Source organism: Pithys albifrons, chromosome 5 (genome assembly GCF_047495875.1).
Source record: "Pithys albifrons albifrons isolate INPA30051 chromosome 5, PitAlb_v1, whole genome shotgun sequence".
Lineage (NCBI taxonomy): Eukaryota > Metazoa > Chordata > Aves > Passeriformes > Thamnophilidae > Pithys > Pithys albifrons.
In genome coordinates this window covers 11,313,964-11,339,608 of record NC_092462.1, presented here as the reverse complement: position 1 = coordinate 11,339,608, position 25,645 = coordinate 11,313,964, and the positions used below count along the sequence as shown (strand labels likewise).

At 38.5% G+C, this 25,645-nt stretch overlaps 1 protein-coding gene across 1 annotated transcript in view; it reads right to left on the bottom strand.

The window, feature by feature from the left end:
• INPP4B (inositol polyphosphate-4-phosphatase type II B) overlaps positions 1-25,645 on the bottom strand; it is a 269,367-nt gene that overhangs the window by 95,080 nt on the left and 148,642 nt on the right. Inside the window, exons 8-11 of the mRNA XM_071555695.1 lie at positions 22,965-23,076; positions 19,824-19,896; positions 13,184-13,331; positions 2,793-2,923 (exon numbers count right to left, since the gene is read on the bottom strand). Coding sequence (XP_071411796.1) covers positions 2,793-2,923; positions 13,184-13,331; positions 19,824-19,896; positions 22,965-23,076 — 464 coding nt within the window. The remainder of the gene's footprint in view (positions 1-2,792; positions 2,924-13,183; positions 13,332-19,823; positions 19,897-22,964; positions 23,077-25,645) is intronic.

The following is a 25,645-nucleotide window of genomic DNA, read 5'->3' as shown; positions in this document are numbered from 1 at the left end:
CACCTTCTCTACAATTATTAGGTTGTTTTGTTTACTGCTTTGTTTTGTTTTCAGATAAATGTCCCTGCTCTCTTTTAAATGTGGTGGTTCTGTCCTCAATAATCTCAGGTTCCCAGGTCCTTTGCAGTTCTCTCAGGACCCAGGAAATGAAGGTCATTTAACATTACCAACCTTTCTTAAAGTCACTTGGCAAAATACAGGTCTTGTAAAAATTCTGTTTGACAGATTACATTGTCTATTATTTTTTAATCTCAAAAGGTCCTTTCAATGTTTTCCCACAAGTTATATTTATCACACTGATTCCTTCATAATCTGTATTTATTGGCTTGCTTATGATACTTGATGGAGTGCTTTCAAAGTGTAAATAGCAAAGCACTGAAAATACATCTATTAGTTAAAACAAACATAGGAAGTGTCAAACTGGATCAGACAGTAGTCTGCCAAAATCAGAACTGGAATATTCTGATAATGGCAAACAATCAAAAATATAAGAAATTACACTTTTGCAAACAAAATGCAATTATACATCCATGCAACAGATGAGCTTTTTTCCCCCCACACACAAACATTTAAGCAGGTGATCAACTGCTTCCAAAATGCTTTGATTAAGGACTGACTGGGGTTTATTTTCACACACTTAAATAAGATTTCTCCTTTCCTGTGGCCAAGAACACTATCCCAGAGCAATCTGAAATGGGAAATACCATGTTCAGTCCTGTATTAGAAAATGATGGCTAAAGGATAAAAGCACAGTTGTAGTGTCAGTTTCGAAAGAGAATTATTTGTGTCTCACCTATCAAATGCAGTAGATTCCTTATGAGAAAACCAAATGCATCCAATTAACCATAGGAAGAAATATTCTATGTATTTTAGATGCATAACAAACTAAAACCTGATTGCACCATTTCTCAGTACACACACAAAGCAATTGCTTTGAAATTAAGTAGTAAGCTAGAAGTCATGAAAAAATTACTGCAAATCCTTCATAAGTATATCCCAGATATTTCACAAGATGCTATCATCATTTCACCCTCTATTTTACCAATATTCATAACCATAATGTCTCTCTCAGCAATATTCCAGGTTGCAGTGTTTATGTCTGACATGCACTGCTGTGCTTACACACCCAAAACTGTGGGAGCAAGGCCAGACTGGGAACATCTAATGGGGAGAGAACAGAACAAAACAGAATAAGCAAGCAATAATGGCAGAACAGTCATCCAAAACACGTATCTGAGATGGTCATTGTGAGGACTGAAGTTAGAAATCTGACACCAGCAAGAAAACAGCAACAACAACAACACCTCCTTAGTAATTCACAACAAATATGCCCATTTTGTTACAGAAATCTCATCAACTGGGCAGGGTGGAGAGCACACCGGTAGGAAGAGGCACACTGTAAACAGATGGAAAACTTTGTTTGTTCAAAATACAGAGCCATTCAGGAAATAATTCCAGTAGTTGTACAAAACAGAAAAGAATTATGTACGTCGCTTGAATGACTTACCTTCAAAAAGCCTCAAACCAAACCAAGAAATTCAAAAGAAGGAATAATTTGTTCTGCAGATTTTTCTTGTTCTTTTTTTGAACAAGAAATACTACAAGAAGCAAAGACCAGCAGTCTTTTCTGCATTTGCCCCGAATGCAGCCTCGGGATGCTGCCTACTTGCACTGTCATGTAGACACTGATACAGTACAGACCCTGACCACAGGACTCTCTGTCAGATATTAATGGAACAGCACTCAGTGCACATCAGAATGCAAGACCACCATCTCCACATGAAAAAAAGCAAGGCAGCACATACTGCTGGTTTTGGACTGAGGACAGATTCCCCCTCCCATATTAATTCTGTGCTTTTCTGGCACAACGTGGGCAAAGACAACCACTCACTAAGGATATGCATGGGAATCTCAGGAGGTTTAGTAAGACCAAGAGCAAGGTGCAACACCTGGGCTGTGGCTAACCTCGGTATCAAGCCAGGTTGGAGATGGACAGATCAAAAGCAGCTGGGCGGAGAAGCACCTGGGAGTGCTGGGGGATGAGAAATTGGACATGAGGCAGCAATGTGCACTTGCAGCTCAGAAAGCCAAGTGTATCCTGGGCTGCATCCAAAGAAACATGGCCAGCAGGTCAAGGTATGTGATTCTGCCCTGGAGAGACCCCACCTGCAGTGCTGCATCCAGCTCCGTGGTCCCCAGCACAGGAAGGACACTGAGCTGTTGAAGCAAGTCAAGAGAAAGCCACCAAGATGATTAGAGGGATGGAGCACCCCTGCTATGAGGAAAGGCTGAGAGAATTTGGTTTGTTTAGCCTGGAAGAGTGAAGGCTTTGGGGTGATCTAATTGTGGCCTTCCAGTACCTGAAAAGAGCCTACATGACTAACGCAGAAAGACTATTTACAAGAGCATGTAGTGACTGTACAAGAGGGAATGGATTCCAACCACTCCCCAGAGGGCAGGTTTACAGTGGATGTTACGAACAAATTCCTTACTGGGAGGGTGCTGAGACCCTGGCACAGATTGCTGAGAGAGGTTGTGGGTGTCCCATCCCTGAAAGTGTTCAGAGTCAGGTTTGATGGGGCTTTCAGTAACCTGGTCTAGTGAAAGGTGTCCTGTCCATGGCATGGCGTTTGGAACAAGACGATCTTTAAGGTCCCTTTCAACCCAAAGCATTAATATGACTCTATGATTTCTATGTATTTTATTTCTGCTAAATATGGCAATATTTAATAACTAACAATACTTAAGTGTTCCAGAAGAGAGGCTGTTTTCCTAAAATCCCAGATTCCTACCTGTGTGCTTGCCAAGCTCTGCCAGAGTATCCTGGTACATGCTCAACATCTGATCACAGTGAGCAATTACACTCTTGCGCATGTTGTCCCAGTGAGGAGCAAGTTCTCCCAGGTCTTTAAGTTCCTGATTCCTGTATTAAAAGGCAAAAAGAGAAGGTATACTAAGTTAACTCATTAATCTTTTAACGTTAATCCAAATTAAGCCAAAGCAAGTTTGTTAGAAAACATCGAAAGGCCTTCCTAATTGAAATAAAATTTACTTTCACAATGCTTTTCAGCTCTGTTTTGCAACTACACAATAAAGAATGTCAGTGACTAATACAGTAATTTGTGTTCAAAACTCATCTGCTATAAGTGCAATAACCTACAAACTGAAATACAATTTCTCTCCTGAAGGTAATAAGGCTTCCAGGCTCCAGAGAGCTTTGTTCACAGAAATTAACTTTTTGTGAAGAAATATTAAACACCATTGTAAGGAATACAAAGCTTGCTTCCTTTCCAACACTTGCAGCATAGTTGTTTTGATCCACCACTCTTTGGATGCTTTCATACACATCATAAACACGTTTCTAACAGGGTTTCTATATGTCAGTTTAACCAACACACCAGCCCTCCCCAGTTTCTTTAGCATGCAAAACAAAACACACACACCAGAAGCCAAACCACCACCAGTCCCCTAAAACTTAATCTCCAGCCTTATAGCTGCTTCACCAGGTCAAAACAGCAGTGCTATGGCAACCAAACAGGTCACTGGAAATCCAAAAGGAAATCCTTTAGTAAATTATCAGTTTTCCTGTACACTCTTGAGAGCTGGCACGAGTGAAATAGAGATCAGTTTAATTTCCTGCACAAACAGGCACAGTCACAGTACATTGGGTTTTCTGCTTGGTTTCCCCACTTGCAAAGTAAGTTTATCCCAGAGCCACTTCGGGGGACCTGCTTTTATGGAAACAAAGTGAAAGATCTTGAGTCTTCAAACACTTGGAATTGTTCAGTACAAGATTTTTGCAACGCAATCAGTTTTCCTCATTTTCCTTGAAACCTCAAGAAGACTCCTTCACTGCAGTTCTTGGAAGCCTCCAAAAAGACTTTGAGAGGACAGCTCTTGCACACAGAAAAATTACTGAGGAAAAAGTAAAATCAAAGGGAGAGAAGGCAGTAAGAGGGAGCAAAAGACCAATGAGCCTTCAGCACAGGAACACAGAGCTACACTTATCCCAGCAGGTCTGACCATTAGTCAAAAAGCCTTAAAATCATGTCTTAAACAGCAAAGCCAACCAGTGGTGTTTAGACCATCATTATTAGCCTTGCTGTAGTATGAACAGCACTGGAATAAGCTAAAGAGGCCTAAATCTGCTCCTGGTTAACACAACAACCAAACCCACACAGATTGCACTGGAGGCAGAATTAAGGCATTTTGTCTATACATGTCCTTGAAAGTATTAAAATGGAAACAAATATACATGAACTCATTGAGAATTTACTAATGACGTATTATTACTTGTTTTCTATGTCATTCAACTTGAAGAACAGAAGAGGAACCAACTCAGCTTTCCTCCATTGATACAAACTGGCAATGTTGTAGCAAAAGAATTATCTGCAGTAAAAGGATAAACCCACCATTTTCAATGACCACTTTCGTTACAAGTTTTTAGCAGCTTAACATGAGGCATCCCATTAAATGAAAACCTCAGGGCTTCCTCCTAAGAAAAGCTTGTAAAAATCTGTCAGGTTATACAATTTTTTTAATTTGCAGTGAAGCTATTTTGGCTCTTATTTATGTTGCCTTATTTAATAGTTTTAGCAACAATGTTTGGACCTGACTGACCTCCAAAACTTTACCGCTCCTTCTCCATGGGAATACAGTATTTTACCTAAGAACTGTATCCCCACCTCTATCTAAGTCCCCCCTGAACCTGCTGGGCTCGAGACAAACAACAGCAGGAATAGAAACCATTTTTCTCAGACTAAAATATCCACCCAAACCCAAAAATTTGTTTAACCAGCTGACAATGAGTTAACTCCATTGGCACCAACAGTACTGGGAAGGGAAAACTCAAATCCCACAATACTAACTTGAACATGTTTTTGAGAACTGTCAAATCCTGCTCTCAACATTGTCAACAAGCCTTGCATTGGTTCATCTCAGAAATATATATGCATCACTGAAGTAAAACTTTAGCTACTACTGTGTCACAACAGAAGACACATTTTATCTGCAATGTTGAAAGTAAGAGGACAGCTTTACAGCAATCCAGAGCATATGTAGCCTGGAAATTTTATATACGACCTTTCTGAATTTATTTTCATTTAAATATGCAGTAAAATCAAAACAATGAGATAACAGGATTATATGGCATAGACACTACTCTTCAAAAGATAGCCTTGTTATACACTTTATATCTGTATTTTTTTCCTAATGGAATTATAGAAGACATAGGATTTACACAGTATATATGTCTTGTGATTTTTGTATTATTTTTCACTGCCGTTGTTGACTCAATATGGTTCTGAGTTACAGCTGAAAGAAAAAGAAATACCTTTTGTATATCTAAGCTCCATTAACAATATTCCATAGTACCAAGTTTTATTATCATTACATGAAAGGCCTCTTCCAAAAGTGAATAGAGGAAGAAACATAATATTTTTCAAATTTGGAAGTTTACAGGTCATACTAATACCCACAATCTTAGAATTTTTTTATCTGTTTTAATAACACTATAATACTTATATTAGAACTTACTTAATTGAATAACTTTAAAAACACACTTCAATTAGTAATTGTGTCAAACAGTTATTCTGTAAAAATATTAATATTTATAACATATATTGCTTCTACAGAAGGCAAATCAGTTAATGACTCAACTTTTCAATGTAGCCATGGAATTTTGAATAGCTAGTCAACCAAGAAGTAGCTCAGCGCAAACTCAGTGTTGTTATAATAGAGCTATTTATCATCTTATTCCCATACTCCAAATCGTCTCTCAAAGTACTTTCCAGATAATTGCACTCATCACCATGACAGATCTGGTGCTCAGCATCTCCTTAAACTCATCTTACAGAACAAAATCCAAGCTTTGTCTACAGCTGTTTGTCTCTGTCTTGCTGTTCAGCTCCTCAGAGTGTCTCCTGGATGGTATTTTCTGTCTCTGCACAATGGAAACACCACTCAGGAGCAAAGGTAACTTCCATTGGCTCCTGCCTTGATTAGTTCTCTGTGTTCCTTGGTGGTCTTGGTATAATTTTGCCCCATTTGTATCTAACCAGAATGTGGTTGAAAACTGTCTGTCCCACTTCTCATTTCCCACCTCAAATATTAGCTAATTAGCTGATTATTAAGCCTGCCTTAGGTACATGCTGGTTTTCACATCCATTCTTCCCTTTAGTACACTTATTATATCAGCTTTCACTGAGCACTTCTCAATATGTTTGGAAGCAGGTCCCCATTAAAAGAAAAAAAAAATCTAAAATCTACCTGTTACCCTTCCTTCACTATGGCAGAAAAACTCAACGTTGGATCCTGATCTATTTGTACACACAAGGCTGGTTGTTAGGATAAAGATTAATGGCCATTGCTGCTAACACAAGAATAATTTTAAAGAGATGAAAAATTCTGCAATAAGTTATGAGACTCCTCAGGATCCCACAGCACTGTCAGAAATGTTGTGAAACTTCATTTCCAACTCCTACTTACAAATCAACATTTTTTTTTCCTCAGAATGACTTACTGATTTGCACAGCTCCAATCTGTGGCACTTTGCCCTTTAGGAGACTTGAGCAGACCCTGCACAGGCTGTAACACTGATGAGTAGGGTGGTTTGGGAGGCCCTGCTCCTGCTGCCTCACCACATACATCTCTGACATTACTAGCAATTAAATCTCAGTGCCATTACACTCTTTTTAAACAATTAAACAGTTTTTTTGTTCCAAGGAAATGTTCAAAGCAGCCCATTATCAAAATGTGGTTGAGAACTGTGTGCTCAGATTAACATTCTGCCTTTTGATTTACCAACTCATGCTTTTTTTTTCATTTTTAAGAACACCTTAGGTGCATGATTAGAGTAAACTACTAAAGGTACCTGAAAGAGGCACAAGGAATTTCCTGTATGACTCATGTTTGTCATTCCTACTTGAACTGCTCCTGCTTTGTGCCACGCAATTTAATGACCATAGTAACAGAAAAAGACTTGCTAACCACTTTGGATACAGGAACAGCTTAGAATTGTAAAGGAAACATATTCATTGCTAAAATATAAACCACTGATTTCTATAAGGACTACTTTGAATGAGCCATATGCATCATGTTACAAAGCAATTGGAAGGAAGTCCCAATACTAAAATAATATTTCCAATGAACTTGTTTTTGCAAATCTACAACCAGCTTCAACAGTCCAGACACTGTGGAATGCACAGTGAAAACCTGTGGTCAATGACAATAAATCAAAATAAAGCAAAACATCAGCAAGATGTTCAGATGAGCAAGATGGTTGAAAAGGGGGCAGTCACTCAAAGAACTCTTCTTGAATCTGATTACTCTGACTCAGAAAAAGGAACAGCAAAAATAGCCATTTGCATCATTGAGGACACAACACAAATCAACAGAAACTGAAAGATGAAGTTGAAAAGATCGGAGGAATTAAAAGGAGATAATTAAGAGGACATATGATAAAAGCACAGAAACCAAAAATGCTGCATGAACACCAAGTACCAATGTTTTATACATACAACTTCAAAAATCAAGTAATGCAATTCCCAATGAAGCAAACATGATAAATTCAAAACCAAAATAATGAAGTAATTTTTGCCTGCACCCAGCAAAATTAGCTTCTGAAATCCACTTTCACAAAACATCAGAAGGAAAGAGCTTAGCAGGATTCAAAAGATGAGACATTTCTGCAGATTATATTTGCAAAAATTTTATTAATATAATAAAGGCCTCAAAATTCTGCATATTTATCAAACAGGAGCTTTGGAGTAAATATACAACATAAGCTTTGGGATATGACTCAATCACTCATAAGTAAAGGAAGCTTAGAAGCTTCCTTCTATGGAAAGGAGCACAGGAATTATTTTTCCAACAAAGTTTGCTTTAAAGGGTACATGTTTATGGATAACCAATTCATTTTTACTTTTTGTAGAACAGAAGCAGATAAGATTACTCTCATTTTTCTTTACCACAAGTTATGGTCCTGTGATATACAGACAATAAACCCTATACAGGCAATGCAATGCTCTCTCCAGAAATAAGAGACTCATACCCTTTCCACTATATTGCCTCCATAACAGGCAAATAATTACTAAGGAGAATTTAATCCTTTATGGGGAAGCTACCACAAAATGAATAAAAGTATATTTTTCTTTCTTTTCTAATAGTTTTCATTTAGAAACTCTTGAAAACAGTTGCCATGTTTGTCTTCTTACAGAATTTCCCCAAACTCTTCCAGGTTTTAGTAAGCCTGACCTGACAGGCAACTAAAAACTAAAATGTAGGTTGTGCTTACCTTTTGCATACACTAAAGATTTAAAAACAACTAAACAAAACAACAATCAAAAGAAACCCCAAATGTACAACCCCCCCCAAATCAAACCACAAAATATCCCATCAAACCCACATGAGCAAACTACTCATTCCAAAAAAGCCGAGCCAACAAACTCATTAAAAAGTATTTTAAAGCATGTTTCTCTGTCTATACATGGAGAATAGATGGGAATTTGCAAAGGCTTGATAATATTTTATATTGTTGCTAAGACCTGGAGTTGTAAAGTTTCTTTTTCATTTCTATTCACCACCATCCCCTTTGTATTGTCCAAAAATGTAGATGATACATAAGCTAAATTAAAACCACTTCCTCCTTCCTGCCTTACAACTCTTTCCTTTCCAAACTCTTTCCCTTCCTTGGATAAGTTATTACCTGGATTTATCTCTGAAAGACTCAACATCTTCCAACAGCATGACCATTTGAGGTTATTTCTATGATTTGGATTTAACAGCAGAGGATAATTCTCCTGTATCAGACGATTGCAGAAGTCAGTAATACTCAGAATGGCATCTCTAGAATTTACATGTTAAACCTAAATTTTATTTAAGTAGCTAGCAGTGCTGTAAAGAATTGTTTTAGAGGTTTTTTCTTGTTTGGTTGGTTTTTTTGTTCTTACAGTTTCATCAGAAAACACTGGAATCAGCTTAAGTCAATGTTGTTTCAGTTCCATGATATAAGCAAAACCTTTTTATTGCACAGTTTTTATTTCCTTCTTTCCTCTTGCAATCATGTTTGTGGCAAGATTCATCACACTACTAACTGAAATTTTTTTTACCCCACAAATTATTAATCAGAGTTCCTCATTCAAAATACACAGTGAGGATCTCTATGACATGAGCAACATCATAGAACTGTACAAAGCTTTTTCCTCACCCTAATGCCTTTATTGACATGAACTGACAGAACCACACTCAGGTTAGTGCCATTAGAAACACAGATAAGTGGTGGTAAGTTCGAAGTCTTTCAATGCTTTTTATGATGACAGAATTTGAGTGTGTTAAAATAACTACAATCTTGAGAGAAAGACTGATTTTTGCTTCAATTTGCATTGTTTTTCCTATATTGTGGGAGGCTCTAATAAGACCTACAAGTCCTGTAATTTTCTCAGTATGTACTTTAAGACCAGGGCATGCTGTGCACAAATACAAGTTCTGGAAATCTCAGGGCCATTGCTGACTGGGACAGAATGATTTCTCTGGAGTCCTAAAGCCTGTGTGGATTTTGCAAAATACTCTCTGTTAGAGGGCAGACTCATTATAGAATGTAATAGAACATTTCAGAGCTTTCAGCACTGCAGAATTATAGGCAATGTTATGCAGAGGGAGCTCTCACAAACCAAATCTGGTGATGTTACTCCATTCCAATGCACTACAACTTCAAACACCCAAGAAAAAAGTCAAATCCAGCAGGATTTTACCTCATGAAGTCACACATGGAAACTCCTCTTAGGCGTTCAGAGGACATCTCTTCCAAAATTAGTTGTGAACAAAGAAATCGAGACAGCCGAGAACTATGCAGTGTTTGTATATTGGAATATTTTGTCCTTTATTTTACAAATAAATTATTTTTAAATTGATCTTGTTTAAAGAAAGAGATTGTCTAAACACTACTTAAAAAATTCAAGTTATATTTATGTTCATAGCTTTATATCCCTCTATGCAGTAACTGGTAGAGAGTAAGAGGAGAAACGTTTCACATCCTTTTTGATGCACAGTGAGATAAACACTCCATGTGCATGTATTTGAATTTTACTGGCAAGTTTGGGAATTTTTTAACTGTTGAAAAGATTATTTCTATGAACATTCTTGCAAGCTACTTAGTAGAAGTAATGTTTTGAAAGTCCTTAAGTGGGTAGGTGTATTAACAGTGCCTGTCAATGTGGTTGGTTCAAACAGCTTCAAAAGTCATGGTAAGTTGACCCAAAATCACTTTTATTTAATGCTATTACCTCCTACCAATACAATGGGTTTGCAATAAAAACTGCTCAAAAACAAGTCAAAAACTAACATGCAAAGGTCTGGAAAAATCAAAGCCTACTCCCAACACATGACATTTCTGCCCAGGGCAACACTTCTCTACAGAAGTTGTGTTATAAAAGGAAGTAGAAAAACATACATCTTTCAGACAGTCTGAACCTTGTCATCATTCTAAAATATTACATGGAAGAACTGAAAAAACAAACAGACAGTACAGATTTGCACAAAAAAGGCCATCAGTGATAGGACAAGACAGTCATTCCTGATGCAGGAGAAATGCTTGAGTATGCTTTGTACTCTGCAGAGAGGGTTCAAGCCCAGTAATTTATCCTTGAATTTTATGAGTTGTGATCACAAATGTCATGGGCCAAATTCAAGTATAGGTGGAATTTCCTTTCAGCCAATTCCCTGAGTTTGGTTTCAAAGGACTCAAAAGAGCTTTAGAGGCAAATCTGAAAGATGTGCTGCAGCTTCTGCTACAGTCTCCCAGTTCTCTTGCTGTGCTGATCCAGTTGCACCAGTTACATCCACAACTCCAAGCTCCAATTATACAGGTCAACCAGCTTTCTGAACAATTATTGTAAACTAAGCCTTCTTTATAATCATTATATTCAAAGAACTACTTGGCTAATCCTGCATGAGCCATGTGAAATATCTGGACAAAATTTGTGCAGAGAAATATTAAAAACAGGAGAAAGGACTCAATGGAACATCTCAAAGAAGAAACAGAAATAATTTAATAATGGTTTGATCCTTATTAGAACAATAAAAATTACTCTAATAAAACTTCTTTCCAGGGAGGTTTGAATGATAAAATCTTTAATGCATGCAATTCTTTAAAAACACTATTTCATGCTGAAAACCAAAGTTAAAGATCCTTAGTGGTTACATATTTCAGAATGTCATGTTGGTAAATGAAATTATTGGGTTAATGATGAACACTGCAGTTTTATCAAGAGATAAACAATCTTAAGAGCTAGGAGAAAAGGAATTTAAACTACAATTTAAAATGCAATACTGAATGGGATTAACACTTACTTGCATATTTTTTAAAGGTAATTGTTTTAGACTTGACTATACTGAAGCCACAACAGGAATAAAATGAAATAGGTTGAGGATGATAAGTGGCCTCTGAGACAAAAATTCTTTTATGCTAACTGGGGAAAAAAGACACAGAGAAGAATACTTCAGAAGAGAACATCCTGGAAATAGCCCAGTGTAAGTTTTGTGTGAGTTAGTAACTAACATAATAACATCCTCCTATGCAAGGACTCCACAAGAACACACATCTTTGCAATTATTTCAAAAAGCAAAGTCCAGAAAAGCAAAGCTGGAACTCCAACCTACATGCTCATATGATGATGGATGACACAGATGCCTCTATTTCCCTATTTTTATTTTGATGAGTATTGAATAATCATGGGGAGAAAAAAAATCAAACCACTATGGTGATTCTTTACTATGGGTTTATACAAACAGGTGAGTTCTGTAATATGAAATAACAGCAAGGGTTATTACTTGTATTATGCCTTTGGAAAGAATAATGCAGTAAAATGGTTAAAGTAGTCCTCTAACATTTAAAAAGCATTTACCCATGGGGCAAATGAAAATCTGGGAAGTGCCTGAACTGTGCAAGTCAGCATAATCTATTTTTATTGCTTACTTAAAAAAAACCCCTTCACATAAGTATTCTCAAACAAGATGAGCCCATAAATGCCTAAACACAGTATTAAATTAATAAAATAAGGTATTATAACAAGTCATAGGATTTTTATAACCTATCATTACCATGCATAACTATGTATCAGTCCACTGACTTTATAAAAATCAAGATTCTGGTCTCCCCTATGCTGTTCTATTGGCATAAAAAGATAAGCCAGAAGCAATAGATGGGGTGACTACAAAAGCAAAGCAGCTCCATATTGCAGGACAAACAACCCCTGTAAACCGCAACAGGCAACACCCTCTGATGGAAGGAATTCCCTGAAAGTGCACAAGATGGCTCTGGGATGCAGCACCACCTCACAAATCTCCAATTCACAAGACCAGATCTGTGGGAAAGGCAACTTTCATGGGGAAAGAGGTAATGCTGCCTTCTACATTATCCACTATCCCTGGAAAAAGAAGGCACTGAGGGAAGCCCTGGACAGCATGAAATAATGGGAATTTTCCACAACTTCATCAGCACAGCTTACAAGAATTGAAGGACAAGCTGTCATTTTAGTCACTGCAGTGGGAATTTGGGCATACAAAGGGGTTTGGGACACTTGTGTTCCCTATCCTCCCTTTTTCCCAGGCCATACATTTTGTAGTGTTTCTTGGATGTCCCTCCTGGTTACAAGGCCAAATATGAATTAAGATTTCATATGTATATTACTCTGGTATCCTTTTCCCAAGCCAAGTGATTTACATTAGCAAGGGGAATGTGATTTTTATTCTCATCGCTCCTTTATTAACTACAGACTTGTCCTTTTCCATTGCTTGCATAATGTTTGTCTGTGGTATTAGCACTACCCAGACATGAAGTGCTAAACACACTACAACGTTTCTCACACCCTGGTTGTGTGCTGATTCTTCATAAAATGTTCACTCTTCAGAATATTTACATTGTTAACCAAATGTTGACCTTCACAGATTCAAAGTCATGACCATAGTCCAGCAGAGTTCATGGCTCAGAACTTATGAGGTCACTGTAGTCCTAAAAATTCTGAGCAATCAATTCTGTTGTTCAGTTACAGCTGTAAGTTTTTAGCAGCCAGAAAGATCACTATGTTTTACTCATTTCATACTAAAAATTATTATTTTTAGCTCATCACTTGCATAATTCCAACTCAAAAACCCTAAATTTACCATTATTGCTTTTCTTCTTCCTTACCTTCTCATATCCTCCTTTATGTGCAGATTGATTAGTTCTTTAGGAACATGGAAGGATAGGGTGGTCTCGGCCATCTGTTCCCGGATCCGCATCCACTTGTTGTCAGAAGTAGGGAATCGATATAACTTACAGATTGGGTTTTTTAACACTGCAGAGAGGAAAAATTATATAATTGCTATACTGTGCTTATATGGCTCTTTGAAAATTTATGACAACAATTTCATGCAAAAAATATACATTATTTCCCCCCCTTGCTTAAAGAATTAATTTTAGAGCCATTACAATTCTATTAAAAAACATTTGATTTTTATTTAATTTATTATACCAGCACGTGGAGGACAAAGTATCACCAGTACAGAAGATAAATCCCATTTTACCAGCATACAAGGCAACCTCAGAATTTCGCATTTCAGTGCAGCGAGTATGTAAATTATACTATCTTATTTTACATTTAAGATACAGTTAGGAAACAAGAGAATGTACAAAAAAAGTGTGAACTCACACAGTCCCCACCAGGGCTTACCACCTGCTAGAATAATTCATTGCTAATAAATTGAAGTGAAGAATGACTCAGAGTTTGGCTGTATCTGATGCATCTCCTTTGTGCTATGCACATACAGGAGTCATTAACACAAACAGCAGGTGTGCACCTACATCACAGCAAACCTAACCATTGACAGGGTCACAAGGAGGCCATTGTAGAGCTTCCTTGATCATCCATGTGGTCAAAAGACTGCCACTCCACAGGGATAAACACAACAGTCCTGCCAATGTATTACACACACTGTTCTCAGGTCACTCTTGTAACTTCACGTGGGGAAATCATGTTACTTTGGTGTCTTGGAAGATTATGCTTAAAACCCATCATGTTTTTTATTTTAGAGTTCTAACATGTTGACTACATTTTCACTCAGACCTTACAATGAGGCTCTATAATAAAGGTGGGAAATTTCTATTCTCTCCTTTCCATATTTTTTTTCACCCTCCTCTTATTTTCCAGAAAGAGCAAAATGGGGAAAAAGCTGAGAAAAAAAGTAGTTCTATTTGCCTACTTTGATAAGCTTACTTGGAGACAAATGAGTGTCATTTAACACACACATCCACTGTTGCCTAGCACGGAATGGCTTTGGACAGCCATCCAATGCTCCAGCGGTACCTTTCCATCAGCCTCTGGAAAAGGCTGCCTTACAGCCGGCTCCCATCGATCTGCCACTGAGTGCTCTATAACTCACAGGAATGCCTTCCCATGTGGGCTGGGAGGAAACTGCTGCTGTCAAAGTGACACCTGCTAACAGAAATTTCAGCTTCACAACTCACTGCCACCATCAATGCTTATATAGGCTGATTTATAGAGAATGGAAAACACAGACCAAGTCATAAAAGACATTCAAACTGCCCTATCTAAGGAAACTTTCTTAACAGAAGTCCTCTAGGAAACAAGGCAAGAGATTAAAAAATACCTGTAATAAACCCACTGCTGGCCACTTGTAAAGAAAGGAATGCTTTAAGTAGTCAAGCTTAAAGTAATTCTAGATGCATTGCTTTCTATTCCTATCACTAGTCTAAAAACTAGAAGCATTTTTAGAGTAATTTTACTTTTACTTATCAGTGATTTTAGTTTCAAAACACAAACTCTGACTTACGGTTATGATAAGCCTAAGAGATGCTTGATAGCTATGACAAATGAATAACAGCATTATTTTTTTACTACTAACACCCAAAAACCTTAATGTTCAAGCATCTTTACAGCTTGAGACTCCTCCCCACAAAGACTTAACTATTGTACCCTACAAAAAACCCCCACATCTCCAAGCCCTGTGGCTACTATCAGCAGTGGCTGGTCTTTATTATGTATGGCCAAACTTCACGAACGAAGATTTGGGAAGGACTTTCCCCAGGTGGGGGTGTGCCCTTCGAGCCTGTGCAGTGGATTTTTTAGGTGAAGGCACAGCGTGCGCAGAACTGGCCCCACCGTTTCAGTCCCGAGGTCCATCTGCCACGGCCGAGCAAGCTTGGACAGTGACAGTGAAGTCCTCAGGACTGTCTACAGCACCCTGTACTACCCAGGGCTGACCCTGCTGAGCATCCGAGTTCTGATGGGATCGGATGGCAGAGAGGCATTGAACTGCCAGGGGATGGTCCCCACTGAGACTCGAACTCATGACCTTGTGATCCAGAGTCCGGAGTGCTCACCATTACACCACGGGACCACCCCAGTCTTTATTATACAACCTGATTAAAACACACTGCAATGCATATTTCCTATTTTCCTCCTCTTCTGCCGAGTTTCTTCTAATTGACAAAATCAGCTCTGTCAATAATATTAACAGTCTCTGTCAATTCACCAAGCAAATGTATGGCACCAATCACTTCCCATTAACAAGACAGTGGATGTAAGTTTTCAGATGTCAGGGAGAGCTCAAGAAACTAAGTGCTAATTGAGGTCTGCCCTTAAACAGCAAACTGCCACCCCAGATGACAATTTTGGGTTGGGTTTGTTTTTCCTTTGTGCCACCTGCTTAGTAGGCAGCAGGCTGGTACTTATTACGAGGACATTTCAAATTACGATCCCCCAGACACCAAAGTCTCTTTTTCTTTATTTTACTTTTTTATATCTACTTCCTATAAAATTTATCAAAGTATGTTTTTTGTGAGAATAGCCCTTAAATTTGCACTCAGGATGTATTACATTGAAAAATTCATATTTATCTGTGAGAACCTGATGCACACATGAAGCTGCCCAAGCTCTTTCCTGCCATCTCCCCACTATCACCACCACCAGCACAGAAAGAAACAAAACAAAACAGAAAACCAGCCAGGACTGCAGCATGACAGCAAGGGAGACTAAGAATCACTCTGAAAAGATGGATAAAAAGTTGTGACTTTTATCAAGGTTAGAATTATTAAACTACATGTCGGGTACTAGATGAATTTTCAGGTCTTTGATTCAGGTCTGAATTTTCAGATGGGGATAATCTCAAGAGTGCTTTAAGTTTTTAAAAATGGTCAAAACATCTCTCCATGGGTTTAAGAAGAAAATTTAATTTACAAACTCAGAAAAAAGCCTGGGAATTCTTCACCAGGAATCCAAATAATTCCAATATACAGTACAGTTAAAGCTTGAGGCTGTCAATAAAAACTGCAAAATGCTCGATGTTTTTCTTTAAACAGATATGCTGCTGTCATGTGATTCCATAAAAATCTCAGAAGTATCTTTCTTTCCAATCACAACAATAACTGCTTTCTGATTACAGCAGGTTGTCTAGAACAGGATTCTAGAAAACACGGAAAACCACCCAAAAAGTAAGAATGACAAGATTAGATTTGGCTTTTATAAAAAGTAATTATTAAACTGAGTGAAAGTTTCATAAAGGTAACCCTTCCTGTATTTACACAGTGATTATAAGAAGCAATGAAAAAAATGAAATCCACTGAACTGCAGTGGTCAAAAAAGGGGAAAACATATTTTAAAAGCTTTTCTCTATAGCATGAAGCCTAAAAGCCAATGCCGTATATTTAACCATATATATTTTCACACATTTTTTTTATTTGAAGACCCCCGTGCAATACCCTGTAAGTAAAATAAGAAAATAATAATGTGCTTCCCTGTAAGTAAAACAAAAAAATAATAATCTGCTTTTAGTTTTGTTCCCTTTTGAACACAGATCAGAGTATATCACTGCCACATACTAATTTACTAACAGTGTTTCTATTTATATGTCCCTTTGCAGCATAGGTGTATTACAAATATTACTTCAGGAAGAACAATTACAGCTTTCTTAATTTTGCTTCATTTCAATTACTTTTATTCTCTTTTTAATTGTAAAGTACAATTTGTTTACACGCAAACAACAGGCAAAACCTCCAGTGTTATAAATAAATAATTGCATTTTGAGACAAAAATTCAGTCTCTTGGGGTATAAACGGAATAGTGATCAGGCTCTGAAATACACTACTCATTCCCACTCACTCAATAAGCATCTCACAACTCACTGGAGGGCTGAGAATTCCCTGTATTCAGATTTAAATTTCAGAAGAATGCCAATGTGCATCTCTGCCTACAGGCTTAAAGATTCACACAGGGGTGTTTTTCCAGTGTCACCGTTTTGAAGGCCTGATAAACAACAGGAAATGGAAAGAACCAGAGATCTTTACAACAGAATACACATGTACTGAATACATATGCATATAAAACACATGCAGTACTGTGCATAGCTCTGGATGTGCACAGCAGGGAAAGGCAGTGCTGATGTTATCAGGCTGCCTGGCACTTCCACCACATTCCCACTACTGCTCCTTGCCCTTCAGCCCTTGTTTTCAATCATCTCCACTTCTGCCATACTGAAATTTGTCTGGCTTAATCTGATTGTTTGTTGAGTTTTCAGTTAAGGTGGTCCAGCTGCACAGAATGAAGCCAGAAACTTGCAACAGAAAGTTCTGTGCTTTATCAGCTTGAATTCTGACAGTCAATATTTTACAGAGCTGAGCATTGCCCCATATTCGTGGCGATCCACTCAGATCTGATGACGACATCAGCCTTGGGAAAGAAACCTCTGCATGCAAAACTTCAACACTTGAAGTTAACATGTCATACACCCAAGGCATCCTTCCCAGTTCCTAATACCAATAAACCTCAATGTGTCAGTCACACAGAGGGGATGGCCACCTTGTTGGCTGAGCAAGATGCTTAAGGGCAGCACAGGCACCCCCCAGGAGAAAGCCAGTCTCAGGCAACACAGGGAGCTTGAACTCTCCTGAAGCCCAACAGAAACATGCTGGGAAAGAAGTCTGGTGGGTTGGGCAAAGAGGCTGACAGTATAGTTGGAGAGCTAAAATTTTCTAAGAAAAGAAATGGGGAATTCAGTAAAAAAAGCAGGACTGACAAAACCTGCAACCAGTACCTGGTGTCAACAGGAAAGTGGGGGCAGTGCTGAGGTGAGAAGAGAAAGGCACAGGTACAGGAAACAGACTGAAGAGCAAGTATTTATTAAAACAAACTTCCTGTGACTGCAGGCTCTTTCCAATATCCTGCATGCTGTCATTTCTTGCATATGCACCTGCAATTCTGCTCTTTCCCTCAATTCTTAAAAAAAAAAAAACAAAAACAAAAAACCCTGCAAAAAAACCCTCCATAGTATGTTTGGTTTTATAAACCCTAGTAAAGTTGGGTGAGGGTTTCGCTTTCTATTGTGTTTGTATATGAGAAAAACAAATGTAGAAATGCCAAATGTTTTCTATATACACTGTGGAATCACATGCAAGTACTCTTGACAAAGTGATTTAGACTTCAATATTCATAAAACTGACACCTGCTTTGGAAGTTCCAACAAAATACATTCCCCAAACTACAGCATTTCCCCATCTGAAAGAACTCAACAACAACTCCAAATCAAACCCACACAGAGGCAGTAAATAGGTAAAAAATAGTGGTGAATCAGCAACATGTTCTCTGAACAGAAATGCCATTTCTTTAAGACTTTAAGTTGTCTGCGTGACACAGAGAATCAGAATCAAAGAATGGCTGCTCCGAGTTAGACCAAACCGTTCCACTGGCTCTGTATCTTGTCTCCAAGAAAAGCCATAAATAGACACCTAGACAAGCAAGATACTCTCTCCCTGCCTCCAGCTATTTCCAGGTCAGGAATTTCTGGAGCCACATGTAGTTCCTGTACATTCAGTAATTCTCAACTAACATCTTTTCCACAAACATATCTAGTCTCGTGTTGAACTGATGAAAAGAAGGAGCAGTTCTGTAGACGAATTTTTTTCTCTGCTTCTGATCTAGTCTCAACAAGTCACAACAAAAAATTACCGCATTCAAACATATATGGAAAAACTTAATTTTTTGAGGTTTCTAGTGCTTCCTTTAAACTGCAAAGCTAGGCTAGTAAGTCTATCCTATCAGAGAAGTCATATGAAGAAATTTCAATAAAGGTTTTAAACCTCACTAACATTTCTCCTCAGCTGCATGTGGCAAATACACAGACTTCTTGACAGCCCTGTGGTTTCAGATGACCCATATAACTTATTTGTGACATTGTTACTGCAGAGTAATGGAGATCCATAAACTCAGGCTAATAAAACTTTTATGGTGCAGCATATCAGCATGTAATATTTCTCAGTATAATGAAAGAGAGAGAGATCCAGTTAACACCATTCACCCAAGCCCAGAGTTGACCTAGAATTGAGAATGCCTTGCCAACAGCTCCCTTCATTTTAGGACATACAGCTTCCAGATCAAACTGAAAGTGCCACTTCATCAGCTGTGGGAAAGATTAATACTCCAAAGGTATTCATTTACAAATAATGCACAATCATTTAACAGAATGTCATGCGATGACACGACAAAAACTCCTGAGGTAATTCCATGTCCATGGAAAGTCATTGACAGTCTTGACTGATAAAGATGTAGGAGTGAAGATTTTAGCACTGTTTCAGAGAGCAGAACTGACACACATTTCCTCGTGTTTCTCAGTAAAAGGATACTGTCAAGCATGCATAAAACATTAAAATATTGAACTTAAACATCTGGGCAACATATGAAGAGTATTTTAAAAGGTCTGATGGAAATCTTTGTGATTTCTTCAGATTCTGACATAGTGTTGCAACAGCCATCTTTTACAGGTGTGACAAAGCTTACCTGCATTTAAGGAGGGCAGGTTGTCTTTGCCACTTATGCCTTCAGTAGCTGTACACTCCCGAACCAATGCACACTGCAAAAGAAATGCAATCACAAATGCAGCACATTCAGCTGTCTTAACAAACCCATAGCAATTTATAAACTGTAGGAAAACCATCACTGATAATAGAACTTCCAAGCCTTCCACTATAACTTGCATTTTTGTCTTTATATTTCTGTTCCAATATACTGTTACACAATCAGAATTAGAGCTGAGAAAACAACAAGATATGATGAGCTATTCCATAATAAAAGAGAAAGGCTTCCTACCAGTACAATGGCAGAAGTTGTCCTAGTTCAGCGGGATAGACCAGTTGACACCGTGTGGGGGTGATCAAAAGCTGTGTATTCTACCCCCTCTATTCATTCCCCAAGGACAATGGACCATTAGCAGCAGCTGCCCAGGGAGCCATTAGCACCTTCACACCCAGCCTGAGGGGGCGGAGCTGTTAAGGGGCCATCAACGGTTCAACAACACCCCCTGGTTCCAGAGTTAATCACCCATTGTGTGAGTCCCCACCCAGGGGGAGGGAGTGAGTGCTCCCTGAGGGTACATAAGTGGTGGGTAAGAAGACCTTGGGAACTTCTCATCAGATCCAGAGGAGCAGTAGGACCTTGACAGGAGGAGATCATCACTCTCTACCAGACCACAGCCCTTGCCTATGCCAACAGGTTTTTCACTTTCTTTTGCTTTGGACTTGGGGGGAGCCACAGGGGTCTCAGCACAAGAGCAAACAAACCCTTTTGAGTTTGTGCCCAAGGACACTGGGTTGTACTGCTGGGTTTTATGAGTTGAAAGCAATTTCCTTTTGTGTCAGTGTATTTATTGTAATATTATTATTAAATTTTAGCTCTGACTTATAATCTCTCTCGTGGTGAGTTCATTTTCCCCTGCTGGTTCACCTTTAAACCAGCACAGAAGTGTTGAGAGATATTAGTAGTTTAGCTTAACAAGTGTGTTTCAAATAATAAGGCGCTTAAAGTTGAAAAAAATTCTAAGTTTTGTGCTTTCAAAGAGGCTCCTTTAGGCAAGGCAGTGTTCACAAGCATAATATGAGAAAACACTACATTAATTTTTAAACAAGAGAAAAGTAGGAACCACAAGAAGTCTTTAAAATGTGCTCATGGTTTGTGATTAAGGTAATTTGTTATACAAGTGAACTGGAAGATTTCTTTGATAAGATTAGCTTATAAAAGTATTAACAGTTTATGGGAAAATCAACCAGTGTGCACCTATGTTAAAGGTAGTAGGAAGTGTATTTTTCATGCTCCTCCTTCCCCCAGGCATCAAAAACCCCAGATAACTTCTAAAGGTGATACGGAGCTCTGTTCCCAGGGCTTCCCCAGCTTCCAGAAGTTCTGTTGCAGAGCTTAAAGCAGAGAGCAAGACATGATGCACCCTCTACCAGTTGATATCTCAAACTGAATTTAACCATCACTTTCCACAAGAAATCCTGTGCACATAGTTTATCTAAGGCGTTAGAAAACCTAGTTCAAAACATTTCATTGAAATAATTCAGTAACTGCACATTCTCACAATTGCATTCTCACTATGAACATACAAACCTATGACTCTATGATGCAATTAATTTGTACAAATCAAGAAGTCCTTTAAAGACTACAGAAAATACATCTGTCACAAGGCTGGTCTTTCTTGACAAGTATTAGAACGCCCTGGAAAGATGCTATTAAAGCCTTCTGTCTCCCCCAGGCTAGACACAGCTCATTAATTAAATCTCAAATAATTCTGAGGAGTCTCATTCCACATTTTGAAATGGAAGAAAAGAAAAATGAAAGAGAAGGCTGCAAAAACAGCTCATGCTGCATATCTCATGGAAGTTTTATAGTTCAAAACCAGAAAGATTTCACATCATTTGTTGACTTCTTTGGAACTGGTCCTAATAATTTATTGTTTTAAAAGGGCATTGAAGCCCCTTGAGATGAATGGTGGGAAAAAAAATGTGAAATCTATCCCAAGAATGTGACCCAAAAGCAGACTGGCTTGTCTGAGCAGAAAAGACATTGAAAACAACGTGTTTTTTTCCAAAAAATACAGTCTTATATGTTACTTCCAAACAAAAAATGTAGTTCTTAATTGTACATTCCCTGTAGCAATACCTTTTTCTTATTTTTTTCCCCATGAAGAACAGAATACATCATAGTGTTAAGCAATACACCATCACACTGTGAGAATGGGGCTGCAGAGCCAGAGACACCAGGAGGAGGAAATTCTGGACAGGGAGACCAGTTGTGAACAGTCAGGGCACCCAGTTAAAGACACCATTTTATTAGATGCAAGTCATTTAAATGCAGATTTCCTCATTCTGAGCAGTCATTCCTGAATCTTTTCCAAGCTCAAACCTCTTGTCATCACAGAGACAGCACATCCACTCCAAGCTTCCTCTGTTGGTTCTCCCTTCCTCTCAAACTCACTCCTCCTGGATCACCTACAGCCTCCACTGGTTTTGCCTCCAACAAGCTGCTTACTTTAAAGCTTCTCTGATTTTTCTGAGCCCTTCTGTCCTTCCTCTTGTCCCTCACCATCAACACCCCAACTCAGAATCCCTGTACATGCTCTGGTAAGCACTGCCCTCTGCTCTGAGGCACCACTGCAGTTGCACACCCTGCTGGTATTCCCCACCACCATGTGCCCCCATGAATTGCAGCTGAACCTGCCCCTCTGCATGGCAATTCACCTCTTTGCCTTGCCTGTCATTCTTTCCAGTGTTTTGCATATGTGGGCACAGGTTGTACACAAAACTCAACATGAACAGGACTTCAAGGGCAGAAAACAGAACAAGGGGGAAAAGTTGTATTTATAGTATGTCTGTGGAGTTTTTTGATCAGGAGTGATTAAATACATTCAGACGAGATCAAAATAAGCTAATTTTTTCCTAAAGAAGGTAGGGACTAGGAAACTCAGCTTAGAATATTACTCTACATATTTTCATGAAAGATCATTTTTAATTTAGGGAAATGGTGTACACAGTACTTTACTCCAGAAAATTTTTATTAAGTCCTTACCCCAATTTGGAATTAGTATTTTAGATATTTGGTACAACTGATCATTCTAATTAGCTGTGAAATAAACTGAGTTTCTACCTTTTGATCCTGGGTATCTGTTGTGATGTGGTCTGTTTCCCCATCCTCCAGCTCTCCCATCTTCACAAGGTTGACTTCAATGGTTCCAACTGTCTTCCCACCATCAGAAGTTCTGGAAAAAAACCACACAGGAACAAAAAAACAGCCCATGATACTGTGTCATTTGCAGCATCAAATTCTTTCATTAAAAACACTGTCAGTAAACATTTAGTCCCCTGTCCATCCTGTAAAGCTGCAGTCGCCTGTATTAAATTCCTTATGGACAATCATAAACCAAATGTTAACAAGGAGGTAAATTCTTTATGGCAATGAAAGTTTTCATCACAAAACTGAGGATGGGTAAGTGCTATAAATGAATTCATGAACACTGCCAAGTTTTCCTTCCAGGCATTATTCTGTCTGAGGACCATGAGAGAAAGGGCTGTGACACTGCACCAACACTTCAGTTATGACCTGCATTCTCACTGCACAGAACCTCACTTTATTTCCAACACAGTCTGTGAAGAAAGAACATACTCAGTATATTAATAAAACTCCTGCAAAACCAAAATAATGAAACTAATCTGATACCACTTTTTCTTTGCAGAGAAATTATTCAGAATCCCTCCCATTTCTTGAACTATAAGGGAGATAATAATACAGTTCCAGGTGAATTCATTTATTATCATCTCCACAAATAGTTTATTTCCCATTAAGCAAAAACAAATAGCAATTCAGACTCACATCTCCAAAAAAAGAACATTGCTCATGACCTTTTGGAAGAGACAAGTGTTTAAACTCCAAAAAGATACCAGATGCTTTCTCAGCATTCACTGGTAGCAAAGCACCAAGGCTCATGGCACAGTCTGTCTCCCCTGTCTCATTCTGAGCAGCTGGATTTTTTGAAAGGAAGGAACAAAGGGTAACAGGCCATTTAATAATAGTGAGGAAAATATAACAACGGGCACCAAGCAAAATAGGCAAAAGGAAACGATGAGATTAAGTTCAGCAGAACTGCAAAAACAGAGAGGAAGGCAAATCAAAACAAATGGGTTTAGGGCAATATTGTGTATAACCTCAGAAGTGAAAATGAAAAGTGATGGAGCAGGTCAAGGGAATATATAGAAGAGTGATCTGAAGGTTGGAAATAAAAAAGAAAAAGCAACTTTCAGAAACAGTTGTAATAATGCTCTTCAACACTGACACAGGCAAGCAAGGGAAAAAACCCTAAAAAGCTTTATCCTCGTTTCAGCAACCAGGAGAAAGATGGGGGTCCTGTGTGGTGCTGAGTGGAGGTGCCAGTCCTGGCCCAGCTGGCACAGCCCAGCTCAGCCCAGTTCCTGCTGCCTCCCCGGCACTGAGGGTCCACCAGCAATCACCTCCTGCTCTGCATCAGGGCAGGCCCAGCAGAGCTGTCTCTGCCTTGAGCCCTCATGGTTTTCCATAATCTGTATCTGTGCATGGAGTACAAGGTCTTAATGAAATCCAAATATGCCAGACCTTTACAGTGACTAAACCCAAGCACATGCTGGTCTTTTCAGGCCTGGATACATATTTACTATGGTAAATCAAAACTCTCACATCCTGCAGTAAAGTCTCATATATCAGTCACCCCCAAGCTTCAAATTTAAATCGTTATTTTGGTTGCAAACAATTAGGCACTCAGTAGAATACACCTATTTTGTAACTATGCAAATATGTTCTTATGTACAACCTTGCAAAACAAACACAGTGTCATATTTCACAGGTTTCACTCTAACCCAAATCAAGTACTGACAATAAAATAAATAAAATACAGGAACAATTAAAATTAACCAATTCCAGATAGCCTTGCAATCGAAGAAGCCCACATTAATTAACGGAGTATGCAGAAGGAAAGTGAAAGAAGTGGTCAGTGTCCCAATGGTGTTTATGAGTAAACTACGTATTAATTTTGAAATGCATGAGAACAACTTAATGTCTTCTGAATGAAGAACATTCCTCTGAGTTGCTACAGCTTAGAGGTTTGACTTCCTTTGCTTTCTGCTTCCTGTGTCAAACCAGCACAGAAATAAGGCTATGGCAACAAATGGACTACAGCACTCCCAAAAAGAAAGGGGAAATGACAGACCTTAGCAAACCCCATATACCTTTAAAAATCAGAGTAAGTGTGTGTTTATAAGACTGAAAGAAACAAATGGACAACATTGTTACCAGATTTAAATATGCAACTGCACTTTGCTGCTCCCCTTGTCTGAAGAGAAAAAGTTGTGTTCATTTGACTTCCAGAAGTAAAACCCAACCAATTCTTTTTCCAGGGAACACATTTTTCTAAGGCCAGAGAGACCAGCAAGTCCGAGACTGACCTATATTCTGACTTAAAATTACATCAGGGAACATTAAGAGTCTAAACAAGTGTTGAGCAAAACAGAGCTCAGTTTGCAAATGAACTGATAAAGCCAACAAGGCATGTTGCTCCAGTTAAATGAAATAAAAATGGAAATGCTAGTTATGCTTCCTCAGTCCTCATCTCTTGCTCTTTCAAACATCAAATATTCCTTCTTGCTGATGATTTTAGAGGCTTGGCCTCAGTATGGCCGTGAGCACTGCATTGCCTGCCTGCATGAGGAGCAATGTGTATTTGGAAGCTCTCTCCATATGTGTATTAAAAACAATGACTGATCTAATTTCACTTTTATATCAATTTTGTCAATTATTTTCTT